Source organism: Urtica dioica, chromosome 1, assembly GCF_054948205.1.
Source record: "Urtica dioica subsp. dioica isolate 48M chromosome 1, U.dioica_male_clone48M_v1_H2, whole genome shotgun sequence".
NCBI classification, from domain to species: domain Eukaryota; kingdom Viridiplantae; phylum Streptophyta; class Magnoliopsida; order Rosales; family Urticaceae; genus Urtica; species Urtica dioica.
In genome coordinates, this window is record NC_142756.1 from 18,769,349 (window position 1) to 18,792,752 (window position 23,404).

General features: G+C 35.0%; 4 protein-coding genes across 5 annotated transcripts; 1 reads left to right on the forward strand and 3 right to left on the reverse strand.

The window, feature by feature from the left end:
* The first annotated feature begins 1,402 nt into the window (after positions 1 to 1,402).
* Positions 1,403 to 4,847, forward strand: ATXR2 (histone-lysine N-methyltransferase ATXR2). The gene is made up of 15 exons (XM_089614829.1): positions 1,403 to 1,560; positions 1,646 to 1,721; positions 1,800 to 1,885; positions 1,957 to 2,279; positions 2,542 to 2,654; positions 2,729 to 2,760; positions 2,863 to 3,008; positions 3,353 to 3,440; positions 3,559 to 3,607; positions 3,686 to 3,740; positions 3,815 to 3,884; positions 3,968 to 4,037; positions 4,147 to 4,223; positions 4,394 to 4,450; positions 4,539 to 4,847. The coding sequence occupies exons 1-15, from the start codon at positions 1,477 to 1,479 to the stop codon at positions 4,653 to 4,655; spliced, it is 1,443 nt and encodes a 480-aa protein (XP_089470955.1). The 5' UTR covers positions 1,403 to 1,476; the 3' UTR covers positions 4,656 to 4,847.
* A 151-nt stretch (positions 4,848 to 4,998) lies between these two features.
* On the reverse strand, positions 4,999 to 10,546 carry LOC149407678 (Zinc finger C-x8-C-x5-C-x3-H type family protein). Its single transcript, XM_089614841.1, has 12 exons — positions 10,420 to 10,546; positions 10,061 to 10,259; positions 8,913 to 9,023; positions 8,465 to 8,504; positions 7,573 to 7,681; positions 7,403 to 7,459; positions 6,856 to 6,953; positions 6,689 to 6,760; positions 6,351 to 6,559; positions 5,869 to 6,047; positions 5,326 to 5,553; positions 4,999 to 5,224 (listed from the first exon to the last, which is right to left on the reverse strand). The coding sequence occupies exons 2-12, from the start codon at positions 10,185 to 10,187 to the stop codon at positions 5,162 to 5,164; spliced, it is 1,293 nt and encodes a 430-aa protein (XP_089470967.1). The 5' UTR covers positions 10,188 to 10,259; positions 10,420 to 10,546; the 3' UTR covers positions 4,999 to 5,161.
* Positions 10,547 to 17,096: 6,550 nt separating this feature from the next.
* PEX22 (peroxin 22) lies at positions 17,097 to 20,185 on the reverse strand. 2 transcript variants are annotated; one of them, XM_089614859.1, is made up of 9 exons: positions 19,881 to 20,185; positions 19,091 to 19,315; positions 18,951 to 18,998; positions 18,682 to 18,738; positions 18,484 to 18,585; positions 18,014 to 18,079; positions 17,697 to 17,798; positions 17,480 to 17,594; positions 17,097 to 17,396 (listed from the first exon to the last, which is right to left on the reverse strand). In XM_089614859.1, exons 1-8 carry the CDS (start codon positions 19,986 to 19,988, stop codon positions 17,490 to 17,492), a joined length of 813 nt encoding a protein of 270 aa, XP_089470985.1. In that variant the 5' UTR covers positions 19,989 to 20,185; the 3' UTR covers positions 17,097 to 17,396; positions 17,480 to 17,489. The 2 variants fall into 2 exon arrangements, with proteins under 2 accessions (XP_089470985.1, XP_089470978.1); XM_089614852.1 differs by having other exon boundaries at positions 17,466 to 17,594; positions 19,881 to 20,184.
* Positions 20,186 to 20,954: 769 nt separating this feature from the next.
* LOC149407680 (acyl-coenzyme A thioesterase 4, mitochondrial-like) lies at positions 20,955 to 23,131 on the reverse strand. The gene is made up of 3 exons (XM_089614866.1): positions 21,988 to 23,131; positions 21,484 to 21,612; positions 20,955 to 21,394 (listed from the first exon to the last, which is right to left on the reverse strand). The coding sequence occupies exons 1-3, from the start codon at positions 23,008 to 23,010 to the stop codon at positions 21,248 to 21,250; spliced, it is 1,299 nt and encodes a 432-aa protein (XP_089470992.1). The 5' UTR covers positions 23,011 to 23,131; the 3' UTR covers positions 20,955 to 21,247.
* Positions 23,132 to 23,404: the final 273 nt, after the last annotated feature.

Genomic DNA, 23,404 nt, shown 5'->3' on the forward strand with positions numbered 1-23,404 from the left:
TGTTGTACTCTAATGTTTTTGGTACAATTTTATATTTTTTTTATCGAACTTGGTTACTGTTTTATGAGTTTGTAGAACTCTGTTTCTTTTGTTTTACTTTAATGATTGTTTAGAGAACAAAGGAGCCATAAGTTATGAGATGAATATGAATATTGCAATATCAATATTGTCACCCCAATGTCTTTTTCTTAGATAAGTCTTTCACGATCATTTTATTGTAATATGTATATTTATTGTTTGTTCCTTTAAAAAAAAATATTTACTCTTTGTTCAATGATTTGTCTCTGTGTATTTAGAAGCAAATATTATTTGTCTCCATTCAATATTAAAAACAAAAGCAAAGCTGGATATGCTATTTGTCATCATTTTTGGATTTTTTTTACAGCGGCCAGAGTCATCTTTGGCTATTTCGACCCAGGCGAACAAGGAGGATCCGAACAACCCGACTCGAAACGACCCAAACAAACCAATCCAAACCAACCCGATCTTTGTTGGTTTGGGTTGGTTTGGTTCACATACCATAAGCGGTTTAGTTTGGGTTTTCAAATTGACAAACCGAATGCATCGGGTTGGGTCCGTCAAAAGTATAAAACCGAATAACCCAACCCGATGTACAGGCCTAATTTGAACTCCCTTTTTTCCTGTTTTGATGTAATTTTGAACTCCCATTTTTCCCTGTTTTAAAAGGGGTTTAATTGGCTGGCCTATTAATCTCTGTGAGCATCTTTCAAAAAAAAAAAAAAAAAAAAAAAAAAACCCAGACCCGAATTTTGTCCATGACTTTGCTATATTGTTTGTGGAATTTGCTGTTGAAGTCACAACAACAGCACATTATTTCATTTGTATCACAAATGAGTCTAAATTGCATTCGTGTCTTTTTTTTGCATATTTGTCATCTATACAATGTCTTTATTGCCCTTCTATTTTATATCCAACAAGAATTCATATACACACTCAAACCATAATCTCTCATCAAATTCTCTCTCAAACCCTAATCTCTCTAGCTTAAGCTCCGACCACCGCACCGATCGCCGCTCCGACGAGGCCACCGCCGTCGTAACCCTCGCCGGAGCTCTCGCAGGAATCACAGATTCAGCCTTCTAATTTACTTTTGTTTTGTAAATATTTAACTGTGATTCTACTTTTTTCTTCTAGTCTACTTTTGTTTTGTAAATATTTAACTCTAGTTCTACTTTCTTCTTTTAGTCTACTTTTGTTTTGTAAATATTTAACTCTTGTTCTACTTTAAGGGTATTTTGGTCTAATAATAAATAAGAGTGACTTACTTGCAACACGTTTTTCGGTGGTGACATAGATGCAATTTTGTTCATAAAAAGTTACTTTGGTGCAAATCTCCCATATTGTTTTGGCTTTAACTAAAAACCCTGATAAACCCTTTAATAATAATTAAAAAAAAAAAAAAAAAAAAAAAAAAAAAAAAAAAAAAAAAACCCATTGAAACCAGAACAAACTTCAATGGAGATTCCATGTCCAATCGATTCCCAGTTCGCCCATGTCATCTCTACTCTCCTCTCACCTCCTTCGCAACTCCAAGCTCAGGTTCTCTCCGTCTCTCTCTCCGTTTGTTTTCTTCTTCTTCTTTTTTTTTTAAATCTATCTGAGTGTGTTTGTGTGTGAATTTTAGGAGTATTTCGACGAGGTCATATCCGAGAGACAAACCCGTGGAGTCGCAGTGAAACAAAATGGAGACTATGGCAAATGTAAAAGCATAATTATTTATTTTTTGGGATACTTTGTGTTTGGATTGATGATTTGAAGCATCAAACCCGTAATTGAAGGTTTGTTCGCCGCTACGGAGTTCAAAGAAGGAGACCTCATTTTGAAGGATCAAATGCTCTTCGGAGCTCAACATTCCTCAAACAAGGTCTCTTCTCTCACCCACAATTTCAACAAAAGATTCAATCTTTTTAATGAATATAAGAAATTGTCTTGCAGATGGATTGTTTAGTTTGTAGCTTCTGCTTCCGTTTCATCGGTTCGGTCGAGCTTCAGATTGGAAGGAAGCTCTATCTGAGGGAATTAGGAGGTTCTGCGAGTCACGGCGAGTGTGATATGGAGGGAGGTTCTTTGGGCGATGACGGCGAAGAAGATATTTCTACGGAGATCGGGGAAATCGAGGGTGGCAAAAAAGTTGAACTCCCGATCGGGGTTGTGGAGTCTCTGATGAATGGTGGATTGAAACTGCCTTTTTCGGACAAGTTCTCTTTGCCCTCGGCTCTTCCTTGTCACGGGGGTTGCGGGGAATCTTATTACTGCAGGTAATTTATATTCTTCGTTCGAACCCAAATAACAATAATAAAATTCAAAAAATGAAATATATCGATATATCTAATTAGCTTGTGCTATTCAAAGCATTAAAAACTAAGGTAAGTGTATGGAAACTGATAGATGTCCCGTGTATGGCAAATATGTTTTCTTTTAGATGTTTTTCGTCGATACTTGTATATTTATTTTTATTTTTGAGTTTTTTTTTTGGTATATTTTTTTTTAATGTAGAATGTCGTTGTGGATTTTTTCCAGTGAATTCTGTGCTCAGGCGGATTGGGAGTCTTGTCATTCGTTGCTTTGCAGCGGCGAGAAGTCAGAAGCAATGTCGAGAGAGGCACTTGGAGAGTTTATACATCACGCTAATGGTATATCATGACTGGACCATTGCTTTCATTTGAATGATTTTCTTTTTCTCACCTCCGTTTGATTCTTTCACCAGAAACAAACGATATATTCCTTCTCGCTGCAAAGGTATGACCAAAAGATTCTTTGTCCTCCATTTCATACTCGCGAGTGGTCATTTCAAGCTTTCATTGCCGTTTGTTCTGATGATAATCTATTGTTTCAACCCAGGCAATTTCTTATACTATATTAAGGTACAGGAAATTAAAGGCGAAATGTGTTCAGGGAAAAGGGAAGCTTAAAAGTGTTTCAGGCTCCACAGTTCCATCGGCACTCTTTGAGGCATGGAAGCCGATTTCCATGGGACACAAGAGAAGGTACTTATTCCATGGTGAAACTGTCAGGACTTTAGATATTAGAGTAGAATACTTAAGAGGTTGAGTTAGCCTATAGATAAGCGGGATTAGTAGAGACAATGATCATGAAAATCGTATGAGAGATTAGTTGGAGGAAGAGATTCTTAGCGGGAGAGCAACGAAACGAACCTCTTAAATGTCATCCATCAGTATGATTCCTTTCTTTTTATATTTTCTTCAATACATATATACCACTCAGTATCAGAAACATGGAATCATTTCAAGCATATTATTCTATATTTTTTTAAGCATATTATTTCTTAAAAAAAATTAGCCATTTTATTTTCTCTCCTGATTGAATTCAGATGGTGGGACTGCATTGCGTTGCCTGTCGATATTGATCCTTCTGACGAAGATGCATTTAGAATGCAAATAAGAAGCTTGGCATTCACGGTAACAATTTTAGTTTGGCAATATCGTAATATTATTTTCAAACTTTTTTGGACGAAAAAATTGTGCTGAAGTGTATTCAAGTGCTAATTAAGCGTTTTGGGTTATGTTGTGCTTTCAGTCACTCCAACTTTTAAAGGAAGCCATGTTCGATAAGGAATGCGAACCATGTATCCATTCAAACGCTAAGCTTTGTTAATCTTCTTAATTTTCTGTCTGAGATTGATGATGCCCTTGACTTCTAGAAGTATTCTCTCTCGAAATTTATGGACACATTATTGGCATGTTTGAGTTGAACAACCTGTAAGTTCCCGATTCTTGTATCAGTTTTATTTATTTATTTATTTGAAGTTAATATAAATACTTGTATGCTATAGTGATTTGGTTGTAGAATCTCCGGTTGAGGATTATTTTCTACACATCGATGACCTTCCATCAAGTGAAAAGGTTAAAGCTTCATAATCTTTTAATTAGACCCGCTTGATTTTCGAAGATTGGAGACGCTAATACCCAAATACTACGAATGACAGAAAGTAGCGGAAAAAATTACGAGACCAATTTTCGAAGCTCTCGGCGACGACTATTCAGTTTGTTGCGAGGGTACAATCTTCACTGTTTGCGGATTTGGATTTATTCGATCCCAAGTCATTTAACATTGTTTTAATTTGATATGGTTATGAACTAAATATTGTTTTCTTTTTCGGTTTAGGCACGGCTTTCTTTCCATTGCAGAGCTGTATAAATCACTCTTGTTGCCCCAACGCCAAAGCATTTAAAAGAGAGGAGGTATGTGTTGAAAAATTTCAATTCGTCTCTCATTTACAAAGTGAATTTATCATCAAAGATTTTATATATATATATATATATATATATATATATATATATATATATATATATATATATATATATATTATGAAAATAGAGGAGTAATATTTGGACTACTATATGGTTTGCAGGATAGGGATGGCCAAGCGACAATACTTGCCCTTAAACCTATACGCAAAGGCGAAGAGGTAATTTTATATTTAAGAAATTTGATACCACAATTTTTAAGAATTTGAAAAGTATAATAGAGTCTCACATTAAAGGAAATGTACACAGGTCACTATTTCTTATGTGGACGAAGAGCTAGGGTTTGAGGATAGACAGGCGTTGCTTGCGGACTATGGTTTTCGATGCCAATGCCCAAAATGCTTGGAAGAGGACACCATGAGCTAGGAAATATACATTCAGCAGTTGATATTCTGCTGAAAATCAGACAAGAGTAACATTTAAAAAAAATAATAATAATAATTTCTTCTGGTATTTGATTGTTTTGAAAAATGGCAGTGCTTTTGATCCTTTCAGGGCTTTATTTTCGTTTTATAATCCCTTCACATTTGTTATGAGATGGATTTTGAAAGATTTAAACATGGCTTGTGTCATTTGTGTTTTTAAATCCGGTGAAGCTTTTAATCTCAGGACCATTTTCATGGAAAATATTGTTTGTCTGGTTTCAAAATTAACACTGCCGTAACAATCAAGCCTGAAACTTATTCACTCACCGATGAAAAGAAAGGGATACTTGAAAACATCATTGACCATTAAACTTCCCAACTAACGCTGCACAATGTCACAACACATCTTCTCTGACAGTCTCAAAACATTTGATGAAAAAAAAAAAACAGCTGTATCAAAAAATTTCATTGATAAACTATGATGTGATCTTTATGTTAAATATCCAGCTAGACCACCTCATCCTCGTCATCAATCCCGTCCACGTCTATCTTCTCATCATCCCCTTCATACTGCATCCCCAAAACAAAAAACAAAATCAATGCCTGGGAACAAAAACTGGCCATAGATGAACCGTTCGAAAAGGGGCTGGAATCAAACGGAGCAGACTTACCATCGAGTAATTGGTTTTCAAGTTCGGAGGGCGCGGAGGAAGAGTCAGAGGCAAGGCGTGGATCTGGTTCCCGACTCCAATCTCAAATCTTGTAGAGTCGGTCCCGTTCTCCAGAAGATCGTCGTCCAATTCAATTTCAATTTCCTCATCATCATCATCGTCCTCAACAACTGCTCGGGCAGCCATGCCGGTTTGTGGCAACACGAGCCTCGAAGCTAAGCTCTTCGACTAAAGAATGAAAATCATAATAGAATTAGTCACAGGAAGCACGGTTGGCATTGATGAGGTTACAACTTCGGAGAAAATACAAACAGGTCATTTGGGGTTTCAAGCAAAAGATTGTGGCACCGTTACAACTTTGGACAAAGTTAATTGTTTAGGGTCAGAATTAGTATTATTAAGAGTTGAAAATAATCATTTAAGAGGGAAAAAATAGAATTAGTTCGATTATGGCATAGTTTACAGATCTCTTGAATCCCCAATTTTCTTATACTTTGTAATCGATTACCGATGGAATTCAGAGGTTTATAAAAAAATTGTCACCTTGTGTGCAGAAGAGTTGAGATCGGCGATATTTCTTCCCTCATGTTTGTCTTCAACCGCAGCACAACTCGGCTGACTATTTATGCCGACCACTGCCTCGGTCTTCTTCTCATTAATTGGCTGAGCAGAAATATTCCAACGAGAAACTCTCTTTGATTTTATCGGAGTTTCCTCGCATACTTTTTATGTTGCAAAATCAACCAAGTAAATATCAAATGTCAGCGAAGAATCTCGAAGAACAATCGTAATGATCATCAATTGCTCTGTTTTATAAAGATCTTTAGCAATCACGGTCACTTAAAAAATATAACCCATATGCTGAGCAAATGAGACCAAAATCTTGACCAAGTTTTTTATGCTAGAAACGTACGGATTTCTAGTTTTCCGTGTACCTTATTTGCAGAACACACACACTCCATGAGCTGAGAAATTAAGTGGACATGGGAGTTTTAAATTCTTATAATATGGAATAACACGATCACCTTGTTTTGATTCTCTGAGAACGCTACAACCTTCCAGCCTTTTGATACTTTGGAAAACGTCGTTCTGCTTTTCGTTGTGTGAGCTTACAGGATAACCAGAAGCCTCTTCTTCACTGACAACGTTGATGCTTAAATCCTCTTCATTACCACTAATTTTGTCAATATCTGAACCGAGATCATCTCCCAACTTACGAAGCTGATCTTCTGATCTATATGTGTCAATGATAACATATAATTATAATCATTACGTTTATGGCCCACACACACAAAATCACGAAAGAAACCCAAATGTGGGAAACCAGCCAGAAAATTAGAAGAATACTGAAAAAGAAGCTAACTTTTTCAGTTGATCCTGAATCCTCGAATGTCGCTTGTGTTCCTTGACGAACTTCTTGATTTTTGACAATGTTCTGTGCACGAAATATTCAAATTTGGCTTTGTAACATTAGCAAATTGTTCCAATAGGAAAGAGAAGAGATTTTCTTTAAAGTGATATTGTCGATACTTTTGATTATCCTCCTTCACTTTGTGTAATTGAGCCTCAAGCTCCTGGATTTTAGAAGTAAGACTTTCCACTTCTTGAGCCCTCCCTTCTAATTTGATCTGTGTTCAACAGCGTAAAACTACAAAGTTGGGATTCAAATATCCTTTTGGATTAGAAAATATAATTACAACCAAAGAAACAACGATATGTACAAAATGTTAAAGAGGTAGGAAATGATTCACTAACGGACATTAGTTCATGACAGTGAAACAAAAACCAGATTACAGACACGCAATACTAATAGATGAAGAGAAAGAAAAATAAGGTTTATAAAAATTTTAAAAAAAAAAAAAAAAAGAAAAAAAAAAGAGGGAGACACCAAGTTCTAAAAATTACTACCGCAAAAAAACTAAACTGAACAAATAACTTGCAACAATCCATAACCGATAAACCAACAGATAGTTTTATTGGGCATGGCTCATGGAATTATGATAATAATACTGTAGTACATAACAGGTCTCCGAATAGAAACTCTGGATCCGGAAAATTTTGTATAGCTTAGACTGACCTGTAGTTCAGATTTCTGGTGATCAAGCCCGTTGATATCAAGCTGCACTTGTTTTAACTGCCACAAATCCATGAGGTAACTAAAGTCAATCGCAGTAGATCCAGTTGAAACTAGGAGTCCCGTTTCAGACTGCCATGGCTAATGCAAAGTGATGAACAAAGTTGTAAGACCTGAGCAGAAATTTTTGCCTCCTCAACCTTGTGCTCAACACCATCTGAAATTCTCAAACTTTGAGAGATATCACTCTGACCGTCTAACCGCCGGTTTTTCCTATGTCTTCTGTCACAATTTAAATAATTTGAGGTTAATTGTAAGATGACATAGTCAAATTAAATGCCTAAAACTTTGTCTTGAGTGTAAATAAGTATTAAATGAGATTAGGAATGCCCTCCAGAAAGACACTAATCACGCTGTTTCTGTAGAGAGAGAATAGAATTATAGTATGCTAATCTTTTCACACTTGATTCTCAAAAAGTCATGACCACTTTCGAACAACTAAACTAAGTGGAGTAAAATAAGGAAAGCAACAAGCTGAAAGTAAATGAAGAGTCTTCTTTAAGCACAGGTTTCTTCAGTGTTTCCCAAGACTAGATCTAAAGGTCTAGAACTAATATTAGGTTTTCACGAGATCTCAACAAGTTTAAACATTTTTTTTCTTCCTATATGAAACTTCACAAGCAATGGATCAAAGCCAACTCCCTACAAATTTGCTAAAATTAATGGAAACTGAGAAAAGAAATTTGCTTCAACGTATGAATCGTTTTATATATTTAAGGACTTGTCCCAATGGGAAGTATCCAAACTTCCGTTACTCTTTCCATTTTATGGATTGGCCATTAGGTTCTGGGACACAGACACAGAACCATGAAAAAGGGAAAGCAGGGGATAAAAATACTCCATGAGCTCTAGAGTCCTTTTTAACTTCTTCATATAAATATTCACTTATAATTATTTACCAAAAGGTCCAAAACAAATGAGTAAGGTAGGAAAATCGAAAAAAAAAGACTAATCCAAGACATGAAATTAGAACAAATATTTTGCAAAAGAGTAAAAAAAAAATACCTTTCTGTTTCTGGAGACCTGGATACCCCATGTTCTGAAGCTTAATTTGAAGCAAGACAAAGATCGCCATAAGTTAAAAAGATGAATAAGAATCACGTAGAGATACACATAAAAATGGGAATACAAAACTAAATTAATGTCCATAGTAAAAGACACCAATTATTAAGAATCATTTAGTGATAAAAACTGAAAAATAAACACTGAACATAATTAGTGCTTGCAGAAACTTAAATTAAAATGAAATGCTACATAGCATGATTAATCAACCAGTACAAAAATTACAAAAGCAGGATGCAAATCTGAAGCATTGGCTATATTTGCATGACAATTTCCTTGAAACCGGATATTGGCAAAGATCAGCAAAAAAGATGAAATAACGATAGACAATCACAATTCCATGAGAACAAAAAAATATGAAAAGAGAAAAATGGTCAGAATTTTTTTCTACCACGAACTGAATCTCGGACTCTTGCGTCTCTCACTGGGGAATATGTTCGACGAGGAGAATGTCGTCTGTCAAGCTTGTCTCTCAAATCACCATCTCCAAAGTCCCGCTTTCCTACAATGCCGAATATAACATCTCTCATAATGATAAGAACAATGATTCCGCGAGCATGAACAAAGGAGGCAGGCAATCAGCAATGATAAGGCTACGCTTACCGTGACATGGTATAACATGAGATACATAACTATGTACAATAAGTGTTTCGTCCGCATCAATTCCAAAGGAACCATAGAAATTATTGCCATCGTGATATCACGAATAGAAAGATCTAGAAAAACCCGAGTTTGAGCTTATATTGCAAAAGCTTCATATAACTATGCAGCATCGAACGAAGAAGAATATGCTTTCCCATCTTTCCGTGGAGCAAAAAATGAATACTGAAGTAAAATAGTAGAATTCTCTCTCTGAATGAGCCACTGTACGATAAAGATACTTCCAAGAGAAATGCAACAAATATTCACTTCTTTCAACAAAAAAACAGCTTTCTTCTTCCATTAGAAGCTTTCCTTATTAATGAGAAACAGAAGTAGAAGTAAAGTGAAAGCCATGATTCCTTTGCTCGTGAAAACCGGCGAGCCTGATAATAGTGTTGTTGGACATAGGCCAAACCATTAAAGAAGATACATCCCAGAAGTGAACACACTAATCCCTGCTCCGAGATGAAACATCGAAAATGCATAGCGTAATAGGGCTCGTCATAGATATACCCTAATCGGGACAACATTAACCAAACGAGCAAAATCCAGTCCGAACAAGCAATACAGAATAACCCATGTCAGTCCTTATGATGCTAATACGCCAAATATCTCCCGAAAAGACTTCCTGACTGCAAATCTATATTCAGTTCATTGATAAAGAACTTAATATATATCTACCACAATATATTTACAGAAAACAAAACAAAACGGTGAGAATTTTCATCCCCCTCAATCTTCAGCATCGTTTCATTTCTTCTCTTTTTACTAGATAACAACCTTTTTAAAAAACACTCTAGCAGAATATACGAATCATTATTGGTTTATAACATTTCAAATCACATAACTAGGTATATCCATTTTTTTTTACTCACACAAGAAAGCACAAAAATTTACCATGAAAAGAGCCCGGGAAACGGCGAAGCTCAGATTCGCCATGAGCAAAGGAGCAATTATAACGAACGCAACTACCTCTTTTAAAGAGCAAGCACAGCTTCGTCTTGAAGAGATTCCCTTCAACCATTCCGAAGATGATATATATAGATATCCCTAAATTAAAATAAAATAAATACAATCCAAGCACCAGGAGATAACCCTGCGAAGTTCAAAATCGCGAAATCGTGAGACCTCAAACAATAGGCAACGATATATACATGTATATCTATCTATGCATAACGAAGCTATTTTATGCTGCTGTTTATAAGGTTCGATTTGATTTTTTTTATTTTTTCCTTCAGGTTTTAGATGTATAATACCTCAGAAGAAGACAGACAATGAATTGATTCGGAAGACAAGAAGCTTCAATGGAATTGAATTGAAGAAACAAGAAGCTGACTCTACAACTTACAGTTATCTCAGAAGAACTTAATAAGTGACCTTAACACCTCTGCCTCGCTTTCCCTAAGAAGATATATTGTTCGGTTAATTACAAAACAACCCTATATTTATTCAGTGTTATATTTTGTGCCAGGTCAATTGGGGAAATATCAATTATATACTTTAAATTGGGAATAATATCACAAAATCCCATTATATAAAAAATAAATCTCCTAATTCGCCATAACTAACAATTTTCTTAATTATTTGATAACTAATTATATATAGATTTGTAAGTAATTAGGCCACTTTAAACATGTGATTTTGGATCTACCTTATGTTTGACAATTTTTAGGGATATAGTCAAATGGCTTATGTGACAATAATTAGGTCTGATTTGCCCTTATTTATTAACAAATTCGTCACTTTCTCTCTCCTATTTTTTTTTCAAATAATTTATTTTGCATCAAAACTTCAAAAAATCGAAAATTTCTCATACGAACTCGAAATTGAGTGATTTCAGATCCTACAAATTCGTGGCGTCGAGATCTTCAAAAATAGCCCATTGTGTTTGATGAAAAATTATATTTAATGCATCATAGTTATGTTTCCATTTATTTTTTTGATAATTTCAAAAATTTCCAGTTATTTCCATATTTAAGATAGTAACGTGATTTTTCTACATCTATGGTATTAACACATGATTTTTCATCAAACACAATGGATCTTACTCATATGAGATAGATAAAATATCAAAATATTCTTACTTATATGTGATTAAAGGTGACATTTTGACCGATTAAAAATAACAAATTTATATTTTAATCTTTTTTTGTCAAAATTAATCAAGCGGTTAATTGGTTCGCTATATATATAGTCATATAAGCGTAACAAAATTGTTATTTAATAATCAATTATATATATAACATAAAAATATCAAAATATTCTTATTATATGTGATTAAACGTGACATTTTGACCAATTAAAATTAACCAATTTACATTTTAATTGTTTTCTTTTTGTCAGAATTAATCAAGCGATTAATTGGGTCGCTAACTATATATAGTCATATAACCATGACAAAATTGCCATACAATCAATCTTTCGTTAATAGTAAATAAATGACCATGTCTCTTTATTAACATGGTCAAATTTACGTAAATACTCAAATTTATTTAATACATAAAAGGGTACATATAAAGTGCTTAAATTATCCACATGATGACTTGAATGATTATTTACTTTTAAGTAATAAAAGGTTGACTATTTAGTAATTCACAAACTTTTCATCTTAAAAATAACGGTTATATCATAGTTTACCATGGTTAACAGTAGACATTTTAAAATTACATTAAATCAATTATTTGGTCAAAATGAACCAAGAGATTAATTTTAAACGTTTATTTCATAGTTAATTGTTGTTAATAACCAATCACCAAGAAAATAAAATAATGAAACTAACATTTAGTCAGTGTTAAAAAAACACGTTTAATCAGTCAACTCTTTATCTATTTTGAACTATTAATAGTTAACCTTTTAATGGGTTTACATTGCTAATTATTGTCCACTTTGTATTTGATTAAGAATATTGTTTTTGAAGTATTGTTTACCTTCAAGATGATAAATATAAAATAATTAGAAATTTAACTAATATTATAAGAAAATAATTGATTTATTTATTTGATGAGTAAGGTAATTTTTGTGTAAAAAAATAAAAGCTAACAAAATTATACTTTATTTCACCGAGGTATGTATATATCAAGGATTTAAATGATGTTTTCGATGCCGTTTCAAGCCTCTTAATCTACGGAAAATCGAACGAAAAAAGGTGGAAAATGGCAAATATAATATCGTTTTCAAATGTCGTTTTCGATGGAAAACCGAACGAAAATAATGTTGCATAATATATTTAAAATAAATACATATATATATATATATATTTTAATTTTTTAAACTTGCAAACTGTTATATGATCTATAGACTTAATATATAGTATGTATAATTTTAATAAATAGAAAAAAAAAATATTTTCATTTTTAATTCTTTTGGACCATAAACTATAATAACCACAAAATAAGAAGACGACTTGGACTAACTTAAAAATGTCTAATATATTAATTTAAATAGGTCATTATATTTTTTCTCAATAGATATAGATAAATTTTTTATTTCAATTTTTTTTATACATTTTAATTTGTCTAACTTCTTAGATAACTTTTTATACATTTCTAATAGGGTGATGTAGCTAAATACCCAATTTAAAGTTATGAATTTGCAAAATAGACTAGGTTTGTCTTAATTTAGTGAAATAGCCAAAATGTACAGCAATCTGGTTTCAAAACTTTTTTTGACCCCAAGATTAATTTTTTTTAAAGTGATAAATTGCTTATAATAACCATAAAAAAAATTTAATCTTGGCTGTAAAAAAAAATTGAAAACGTAAATTTGGCTAGTTTGCTGAGAAAGTTGAAACTTTTGCTATTTTGCTAATGAGTAAGTTTCAAATAACTATTTTGTACAATTTTTCTTTTCTAATATAACATTCAAAATAGTGTACTAGTTTTTGTAAGTACGCACTCAATTAATATGGTTAGTAATGTTAAACTTATTTGCTAACTGTTGTTGGATGTGGACTAATTGTCCCATAAAGAAACTGAATGAGCTGACCCATATTTCTTTCAAATAAAATTTATTGGACCACATATTACAAAAATAATTGGGGCAAATGCTAATATGAAAGGGATCCCAGTATGAAACCCTAACATCATTTCTCACTTCTCAGATACAGAAAAACAGAGTCTCTCCACTTTGAAGCTTTCATCGGCAACAATGGTTCCATCGCCGATAATCGCCAGCTCCGTCGAAATCTTGTGGAAATCAGCCTGAGCTCGTCTGAAAGTCATCGATCGAGGCCGAAAGTTGCCGAAAATCTCCGATTCTGGGTCGTCTTCAACAAATGCTCCGAAAGTCGTCAACATCGCTTCGTTTCGTCCGATTCTCTGTGAATGTGGCCGAAACTCATTTGGTTTTACTCTTCATAAGAGACGAAAACGACCAGTCGCATTTGATGGAAACGACAAGCCGATGTCACCGAATTTCCAACGACAAAATAAGGAAAAACGACATATACACGCTCGCCGGCCGTTTGTTGTCTGAAAACGGTGCTGTTGCCAGGCACGAAGCCACATGGAGGTGAGAGGGGCTATAGCCCCCCCTCATTTTTTTTTCATTTTTTGTCCATTTTTATTTTATTTTTACATTTTTTTACCCTCAAAATTTACAAATCAGCCCCCCCTGAATTTTTTCTTGCAAATTAGCCCCCCCTAACCTAGATTTCTGGCTTCGTCCCTGGCCGTTGCCGAGTATCGGAGAACATCGTCGGCATTTGAAACCTTGGTATATATATAATGTGTGTAAAAGTAAAGACTTTGGTGTCAAACGTGTGTATATATATACACATAATTATTTAGCGATATAAGTCACAAAAACATAGCCAACGTTTTGTAAATTTTTCGTAAATAGTCAAAATGCTTCATAAATAGCATAAAATATTACGTAGCCAACATTATTTACACATATTTACTAGAAATATACTTTGCGTTTTTTATCATTTTGTAGCGTAAACAGATTTACGTGGCTATTTACCAAAAATTAACGAAACGTTGGCTATTTGAAAACTTCTAACATTTCATATGGCTAGATAGTCATTGGACCCTTATATATATATATATATATATATATATATATATATATATATATATATATTACCTATACTAAAAGAGCGAATGACATATGGAGGAAGAAGTAACACTTGTCACACTTTTTAGTGTTTCTTTTACATTTTTTCTTTTACGGTTTGTATCTTTAGATGATCTCCAATCCACACTATTTTGGTGTGGGAATTGACACGTATAGTGTTGATTGTACTCCAACTCAGACTGTATTTTACATCAAATTGATGTAGAATTTGATGTAATGAATAGTATCACACTAAATATTTTGTGTGAGATTGATCACCCACACCAATTATACTCAATAAAATTAAACTTATCACACACCCATAATAGAAAAAAGAAATACTAGTGCATGCATAATCAATATGAACCATATATTGAAACAGAGTCAAATGAGTAATATAGACAAATCGAAGATGAAGATGCTCATATAGCCTTTCGTTATGCGTTAATTGATCATTTATAGGAGGACTAATGGTACAAAGTAGTGAGTATCAACAGTTTATTGTGTGTTTTTATTTTATTTTGCATTGCGTGTTTATTTTGTATTTAATTTATTTTTAGTATTTAAATTTACCAACAAAATGCAATATTTATGTAATCTTTAACTTATGAATACTATCTCAAAATATGTTTGTTTTTGTATGGGTATTTTTTTAATTAATTTTATTGTATTGACATAATATATAATATTATTATAAATTAATTTGATTTTGTCGATATACAAAAAAAAATATAACTTTGATAAGATTATTATTGACATAACAAATTAATAAAGGGGTTAATATGTTATTAATATGAAGTAATATTAAAAGGTATAAAAAGAGAAATTCTTTTTGGCGTAGGAATTAGTATTGCAGATTGGAGATGAAAACAATGTTTGATGTTATATTTGTACTAATTTAGTTTATATGTTGCACCAATTTAGTGTTATGGGTCAGAGGTGGTCTTAGATGAAAATTGAAAACATGAAATGCTGATTAACAACACAACACATGGAAGATATCCACAAAGGTACAAAAACAATGGTCAGGCAGCTCATGCCATATGTCAAGGAAAAATAAAGGGTCCTACAGTGATGGATCTAGAGATATGATTCATTGGGAGCACAAATAAAATGATTAAATATAATTTATTAGAAGCAAACGTGTTTAAACTTTTTGTTGGTGTACATTAGATATATAATTGGATTGTATATAAAATTGAATTTTTAATTTTTTTTTAATTTCAAACTAATAATTGGTATTAAATTTGTATTTCAAAATAGATTCGAAATACTTATTATTATAAAATAAATTAAAATAGAAATATAGAGGATTGATTTTTAATTTTATAAAAATGAAGAAAAAAATTAAACCATATTCTGACCGTAGCAAACTTGTAAAATTATAAATGCTAAAATTATGCTTCAATTCACAACATAAGTATATAATCTATTAGTTGTTTAATTAATTTTTTTTAAAGAAATATGAGTTTACAATTTATTGAAAATATGTATCATTGGACAGCTGAAGCAAAAATAAACCAAAAAAGAAAAAGAAAAAAAAAACTCTAAACGCTGATAAAGAAAAATTGCTAATTCTGGGTTTCACTTGGCCATCTATATATAATGTGAACTAAAACATTTATGCCTGAGCCGGGTCATGGGCACGGTCAGAAAACTTGTATATATGAAAGGAAAAATGGTATGAACTAGCCAATCCCAAACTATGGTTTTTACAAAATAGCCATAGTTTCATTTGTTTGGTAAAATAGCTATTTCTCAAAAACACGTTAGGAATATGCGATTAAATTTAGTTCTATTCTGTCCGACACATCCTGGCTCTTCCGGAAGATCTGCATCTCCATCGCCCGCTGGGGCTACGCCGTCTTCGCCGCCGATCTCCTCGGCCACGGCCGCTCCGACGGAATCCGCGGCTACCTCGGCGACATGGACGCCGTCGCCGCCGCGTCGCTCTCCTTCTTCCTCGAAACTCGCCGGAGCGCTGATTACGCCTCTCTACCGGCCTTCCTCTTCGGCGAGTTCATGGGAGGCCTCGCCACCATGTGGCGCCCAAGAAGCAGCTCAGCCACGGCGGAGAAGCCGTGCCGGACCGCCACGTGCAGGGCCGTGTCGCGTGCGTCAGCATCACGGGCCCGCAGCATCGCCCCGCTGTCCTCCACGTCATCGCTCGCCGCCAAGATGAGCCCGACCATCTCGGCTTCGCCGGTCCTCGCCGCCGGAGTTGGGCGTGGTTACAAGCTTCGGGCAGTGACCGATGACCTCAGATCCACGTTTCGGTTCTGCTTCAGATCTGTTGGATTTCCAGATTGTCATTAAATTTAATCCTGCCTCGATTAATTTTAATCCAGCCATCATAAACCTTACATTCTATCTTTATAGTTCGTTGGGATTAAATTTAATCCAACCAAGATTAAGTTGGCTAGTTTGCTTATAGTTGACAAACTATGGCTATTTTGCAAAAGCTCAAGTTTTATTTGGCTATATAGCCGCTTCACCCTATATGGAAAGAATACAAAAAAAAAAAAAAAAAAAAAAAGATTCGTGATATTACTAACGGCGAATAATAATAATAATAATAATAATAATAATAATAATAATAATAATAATAATAATAATAATAATAATAACTGATGGTATTTGTGTGATAATCTCCTAAATTTAAGTTTTGCAAAGCAACATTTACTTAAACAAAATAGTCAAACTTAACAAAAAAAGTCTTTAACATATTCAAAGTTCGAACTACAAGTTACAACTAGTGTAACACATAATAAGTTTTTCACAATATATATAGTTTCTTTTTTAATTTTAGTGAAGCAAGCTCCCAATGCCTGTAAAATGTCATTCTCAAAAGACATGAAACAAAAACAAGGAAAGACAATAGCAACGAGACAACAAATCCTTTTGATGCTAACAAAAAAAAAAAAAATTACAAATTGGGTCCTAAAACTACTAACCTACAAACACCAATGCGGAACTCCAGATTATTCTTAGAATGAAGCCATACTTTTTTACTACATCTAGTATTACAGATTTAAAAATCTCCAAATGTGACGATATTATCCAATCTATTACAAAGATTTTCAAACAGAGTTTTCTATAGGAGGTCTTTCATTTCACCACCAGTCACTGCAGGCATATATGACAAAGAGAACGCCGAAAGCTCGAAAAATGTTGGAAGCTGGAATGCAAAAAGATTGCAAATCAGAAAATGTCTATTGTATGATTATATTTGCTATTTTATGTCAACCTTTTTTTTATCACTTAAAAACCATCAAACTGATCCAAAGAACTGTTCCAAGGACGGTGAGTTGAACACATTAGAGGCTTTCCGTTCGGTTCTAGTTGCAGATATGTGAAGTTCGTATTTGATAAACCTCTGCGATGATAAATGTAGGATTGAGATGATGAAAAAGCATTTTGCAGAAGAGTTATATGATATCGACGTAAGAGAAAGTGTAAAAATGGTAGGAAAATGTACAGCCAATTGCATGACGATCTCAGGATTCGTGTCGATATGCCAGTCTGGTTCCAATTGACGAACGAAAGATGTACGCCCAATCTCTGTGCTACAGAAGAGAACCTGAAAATGCATATCATTTTATTTTTTTTAAGTCAAAGTTTATATGCCAAGATTCGAAAAAGAAATAAGCAGGCCAGTAAGAGAGTGGTAAACAAGGATAAAATCCAATTTTGTAAGAGGGTCGGTATTTTTAAATGGGAAAACAAGTTAGATTTTCTACGATTTACGCACAAATTGAAATGACTATGTAAATGGATTATGATAGCTTAATATACCTTGTCTTTGACCAAACCGTTAGATGTGAAAATCCCAGCCTCTTCCAAAGCTATGAGAACCCTTTTCTGCACAGTGGGAAATTCAATTAGTTGCAGCAAAAAATTCACTCGTTATCTATTTCGAAAATGTAGAATGCAGTGAAATTCGAACCACATTCCTTTATCATGCAAGTATTTATTTAAAGGGATTAAACCACACTGATGTGAAAATAATTGTCTGTAAAACATAATTCTCGATGTAAAACTAGTTTGTACTTTGTACTAAGCAACAAATTTTGCAGTCTGTTTTGTATTCTACACAAATCCTGAAGGTAAAAAAGCCTTATGATGAATTAAAACAATTTCAAAAGGGTCAATAAAAAATAAAACAGCACTGAAAATCTCTAGAATTGGATGAATCGAAATATGTTATCTCAGCGGCCATAACACAACACAATATCATTGTTTAATATATCGAGGCCACCACTCACTTCGGTTTCGTCGTCCAAAACTGTCTCCATAAGATACAGATCACAATATTTTGTGATCTCCAATAAAACTTCCAAAGCTGAGGACTTCACAGTGACTTGTTTCTGCCAGGTAAAAAAACATTGAATTATTGACCACCCACAATTTCCAAACTCAAGCGTTAAATCTACTAAAAAGAAAACTCTGCTACGATCCAATACCTGAAGCTCCTCCGGAGTGTTTTCCTCGAGAATTACACCAAGCAACTGGCACGTTACCTAAGCAAAAAAAACCAACCAAGACATTAGCTTGACTCAAAAGTCATATACCATAAACTATGTGCTCATCCGAACCATCGAATCTAACTTTAAAGGGTTATAAGTTTCTTATCACAGCACCAAATCATTAAAACCAGTACAGCAACACGATTCTTGCTAGAAATAGAGAAATGGATCTCGTTTCTTTGACAAACCATACAAACCCTTCATACCTTTCTTCCTTCGCTCAATTTTTGCCTAACAATTTGCCCCAAGGTCGGCTGAAACGTGAAAAAAAGAGCAAGAACAAGATCAGAGGCAATAAAAGTTAAAAAAAAATGAAAGAAAACTGAATAAGCGATTCAACTCGTACTTTCACAGGTTGGAAAAATTCGTCCACGACATTATGAGCCCTCACGTCCTCCGGCATAGACGAAACTCCAGGCGGCACCACCGGCGTCGCTCCGGCGGAAGTTCCCGGCGAAGAAGTCGGCCTTTTTGGCTGTCTTCTTTGGGGAGTGCTCGGAGATCTAAAGAGCCTCCACGTGAACACTATCGCCACTGCAAGCCCCGCAACAGCCCCGATAGACCGTGAATTCTGATACCATTGGTTCCCATAAAATGATATTATACACCATCCGTTGAAACTATCCTATTCTTCCAAATTAATTATAGAAGAATGATAAACCTCAAAGAAGGGTTTTTTTTTTTTTTTTTTTTTTTTTTTTTATATTTCATTTAGGATTAAGAACAATATTCCAGAGAATATAACAATGGTCTTGAGACTAGGGATTCACGAGCGTGAACCACGAGTGTTACGTTTGCTGAAAATATAAAAGTTATCTTCACCTAAGAATCAATTACACCCCAGTTCTTTCCGAATCCAAAATAAATTCTAAATTTTGTCGCAATTTCACATCAATTAATAAAAATCAGTGATTAGTTAAAAATTTAAATTAAATCCAAAATCAGTGAAATGAACGTATCAAGTCAAATGCATATATATCAAACCCGCAATGATGTTCGGCTAGAATTTATCCCCAAAATGAGACTCAAATACAGTATCAGATCCATCATAAATATTCGAAAGAACAACAAATTAGAAAATAAATATATAAATATATATATATAGAGAGAGAGAGAGAGGAAGAGAGAGAGAGAACCAGATTGTTGAGAGAGATCGGAAAGAAATTAGACATCTTGAAAGTGAGATAAGCCCCGAAGCGTTTGATTAGCTGAACCAGTTCTTCCTTAGAAGATTCCGAAGCCATGGCCGTAACTATCGATCTTAACCGGAGCAACACGACGTCGTATATCTGTGATGTGTGACTTTATCTGCGAAAATTCTATCTCTCGCCTGAGATTAAAATAAAGAAGAGACTTTTGTCGCCTCTTCTGTCTCTCAGCATCTGGCGATGATGATGAGATGTCTTCCTTCCTTCTTTCACTTTCCTTATTCCCTATTATTATAATCATTATTAGTTTTTTTGTTTTAAATTATTTATCGAACATTATTAGTTATTTAGCATTGCCACTATATGGGTTTTCCGATAAAATCGTATGGTAAATTGGTAATAAATCAATGAAAGAATACTATACAATTAAAGTAAGGTTTAAAATTACTCTCTCGAGTAACCTAGACGTCATAACATAAAATTATCAAAGTTTCAGTTCCGATGCAATTTCGATGCATAAGTTTACGCCACCAATAAACAATAAAGTTATTTTACCATTAATTTGTAAAGTCATTTTAATTTAATTTATTTATAACATAAAATTATCAAAAAATTTAGTTCCGATGCATAAATTTACGTCATCAATAATATCGTTCTGGTAGCTGACAGTAAAGCCATTTTACCATTAATCTGTAAAGTCATTTTAATTTAATTTGTTTATTTTAAAAAAATATATGACCGTTGCATAAACAAAAAACCATAAATATTTTACATGTTTTTGCTCGTTGTGACTCGAAAATAATTACAAAAAAAATTTAATCCCTATTTTTCATTTGTTTTATACGTCCCTATTTTCTTTCATTTTCACAACATCAAACATTTAAACACTCTCCCAAACATACATTTTCAAACACACAAGCTCTCTATATTTATAATCTACACTTATAATTTCTAATTTATAGTATAGAGTTTTGAGAGAATTTCTTTTGTCTTCATCTCATCAAAATTCTCATCATACTCGTTCTCGCATACCTCCAAAACCACCACAAGAGTCACCCGAAATTTACAAGAAAATATCGTCTCTCCCTCAAATACCCCCATAATTGATTAGGTTTGTCACAATTCCCAAATTATGAAAACACGGAATAACCCACAAAATCTCGTCTCTCAATCATATTCATATGAGCCTCGAGCCTCCAACGCACAACCAAACTAAATCATTTTTTGCTCCAGCATTTACTCACATATTCACCTCGAGGAACTCTTTTTTTTTTAAGTAGTCTCCTTCGTCTCGACTCTTTGAGTAATATAATTAAACTCACTAATTCAAATAATGAATATAATATGCGGTGTTTCTAAAGAGCGTTTTGTGACTCGGCGTCGATTCGCTCGAGAACTCGCCTGGCTTCCTCTTCTGTCGCCGGAACAACGTTGCGAATGCGCACTCCGTTATTCACAGCCTCCGGACTCACCGTAAATGTGAAGTAGAATCTGTTGGACACCTATTATCATTAACAAAAATAATAAACAACAAATCAGTAAAAAAAAATAAAAAAAATAAAGGACCCACAAGAAAGCAAATAGTGATCACCTCACTGGATCGGAGCTCGGGCCTGGTGACGTGGGCGATGACTTCGACATTGATAAGGGGCTCTTTCGGGTTTTCCAATTGCGTATACAGAATGCACGACTTCATTCGAAGGAAATCTCCCACGTCAACCTGCCAAACACACGGTCAACCATTTTAATATATTATATATATTCTTGTCACTATTATAAATAAGCTACGACTTCGAATCCTGTAACTAGAGAGATATATATAAACAAATATTTTGTTTCTTAAAAAAAAAAAACGACCGACCAATTCTATACTAGAAGTATAGACAAGTTTCTTAATGTGGTTAGTACATAAACAAATGTTGCCAATATTACATAGAATAGATCTGAGTATGAGTATTTTGATGATAAATGGTAAAGCTGTATTTTGATGATAAAAAATAGACATTTTAAGTCTTTTTTCTTAATTCAATTAAATTCGGTTTTATTTGTGGGTTCAAGTTAAAAATTGGAAAATGGGAGAGAGAAGAGAACTGACAGGCTTGAGGAAATCGACGTGGTCGACTTCGAGGAAGAGAGGGGCGGCGCCGGCGAAGGAGTAGGCGGTGGCGAAGGCGAGCTCGAAGGCTCTACGCATGAGAAAGCCTCCGAATATCCTTCCATGGACGTTCCTCTGCTGCGGCTGGCACACGAACGAGTTCTCCAGCCTCGTCTCCCTCATCACCATGCTGTCTCTATCCGCCAGTGCCGGCATATCCTCGAAAACCCTGCCTTCCGCCAGAAGCTTCCTCAGCCTCTCGCCGTCGATTCCCCTCCCCGCCGAACTCCGCCGCCGAGCCTTCCTCTCCGCCGCCTCCCTCCACAGCTCCTTCTCCCCCTCCGTCTCCGGCGAGATCTTGTTCACCTCCGCCGATTCGCCGCTCGCCGCGTCGCGCGCCACGAACGTGAAGTTCGCCGCCAGCGACGGAGCCGAATCCGGATCCGGATCCTGAATCACGCGGAGCTGGATGTCGATGGAGGATCGGCCGGTCCAGGTCACGGCGCCGAGGAGAGTTAGGTCGTCGGCGACAGAGATCGGCCGAGCGAGGAGGATCCGTTCCACGGCGGCGGTGACGATCAGGAGAGGACGAGTGGTTCCGTCCGCGGCGGAGCAGTGCTTGAAGGCGACGGTTCCGGCTAGGGCGTCGAGATCTTCGAGAAGCTTTCCGATCCTGATGTCGCCCCATGGATTGCGGTACTGCTCGCGGAGCGCCAGGTCGGAGGAGAAGCCGTACGCGACGGCGGTGCGGCTCTGCGAGGGAGTCTTCACGGCGAGGACTCCGGCGGCTGAGCCGACGGTGGCGGTGGTTTCAAAGATGGAGGATCGGGCTTCCCATAGAGCGTTGGTGACTGGTGAGCTGTACGTTCCTGGCCACACGCTGATTGGCTTTCTGATCGAAGATCCGGCGTCGATTGACGACGGCGATGGCGGTTTGGTTGAGAATCCATTGCTGAGCAATGATGACGACGATCGATTGCGAAGAAGTAGAATAAGATCTCCGTGTTTTCTGATACGAGACATTCCTCTCGTGCTCGTTCTTTTTTCTTGTCTCGGTTGAATTGGATATTTGGATATGAAATGATACGATACTGTGTTCTGATTTTGAGAAATTATTTTAAAATATCTATTTCTGTTTCTTTGTTCCCCAATATACAAAAAGTTTAAATTACCTTCTTTAATTTAGCATTTTTTTTCAACAATTAACTTAAATAAAATCCAATTAATTATCTTTAAAGTTAGGACATTATAAAGAATAATAGAGGAAACGGCATAAAGGCTACTCCAACCCACCGCCAAAACGCTATATATAGCGTGAAAATAGCTCCAAGAGGCAAAATGTTACAATACGATGCAATGGTTAGAATTTAGATCTAGAAATTCGATAGTCTAGATCTATTTGTTTCTTTATATAAAT

Excerpts from the sequence above, each read along its gene's own strand:
- LOC149407680 (XM_089614866.1), bottom strand. The coding sequence starts at position 23,010 with ATGTCTCGTATCAGAAAACACGGAGATCTTATTCTACTTCTTCGCAAT. Across the intron at positions 21,613-21,987 it reads ACGTCGATTTCCTCAAGCCT|GTTGACGTGGGAGATTTCCT; the intron begins GTCAGTTCTCTT and ends TGTGTTTGGCAG. Across the intron at positions 21,395-21,483 it reads CCGAGCTCCGATCCAGTGAG|GTGTCCAACAGATTCTACTT; the intron begins GTGATCACTATT and ends TAATGATAATAG.
- ATXR2 (XM_089614829.1), top strand. The coding sequence starts at position 1,477 with ATGGAGATTCCATGTCCAATCGATTCCCAGTTCGCCCATGTCATCTCT. Across the intron at positions 1,561-1,645 it reads CTTCGCAACTCCAAGCTCAG|GAGTATTTCGACGAGGTCAT; the intron begins GTTCTCTCCGTC and ends TGTGAATTTTAG. Across the intron at positions 1,722-1,799 it reads AAATGGAGACTATGGCAAAT|GTTTGTTCGCCGCTACGGAG; the intron begins GTAAAAGCATAA and ends CCGTAATTGAAG.
- LOC149407678 (XM_089614841.1), bottom strand. The coding sequence starts at position 10,187 with ATGGTTGAAGGGAATCTCTTCAAGACGAAGCTGTGCTTGCTCTTTAAA. Across the intron at positions 6,761-6,855 it reads GTGAAGGAGGATAATCAAAA|AACATTGTCAAAAATCAAGA; the intron begins GTATCGACAATA and ends TTTCGTGCACAG. Across the intron at positions 5,554-5,868 it reads TCAACTCTTCTGCACACAAG|TCGAAGAGCTTAGCTTCGAG; the intron begins GTGACAATTTTT and ends TTCATTCTTTAG.
- PEX22 (XM_089614859.1), bottom strand. The coding sequence starts at position 19,988 with ATGGCTTCGGAATCTTCTAAGGAAGAACTGGTTCAGCTAATCAAACGC. Across the intron at positions 18,080-18,483 it reads TTTTGGACGACGAAACCGAA|AAAAGGGTTCTCATAGCTTT; the intron begins GTGAGTGGTGGC and ends CCCACTGTGCAG. Across the intron at positions 17,799-18,013 it reads ACGGTTTGGTCAAAGACAAG|GTTCTCTTCTGTAGCACAGA; the intron begins GTATATTAAGCT and ends ATGCATTTTCAG.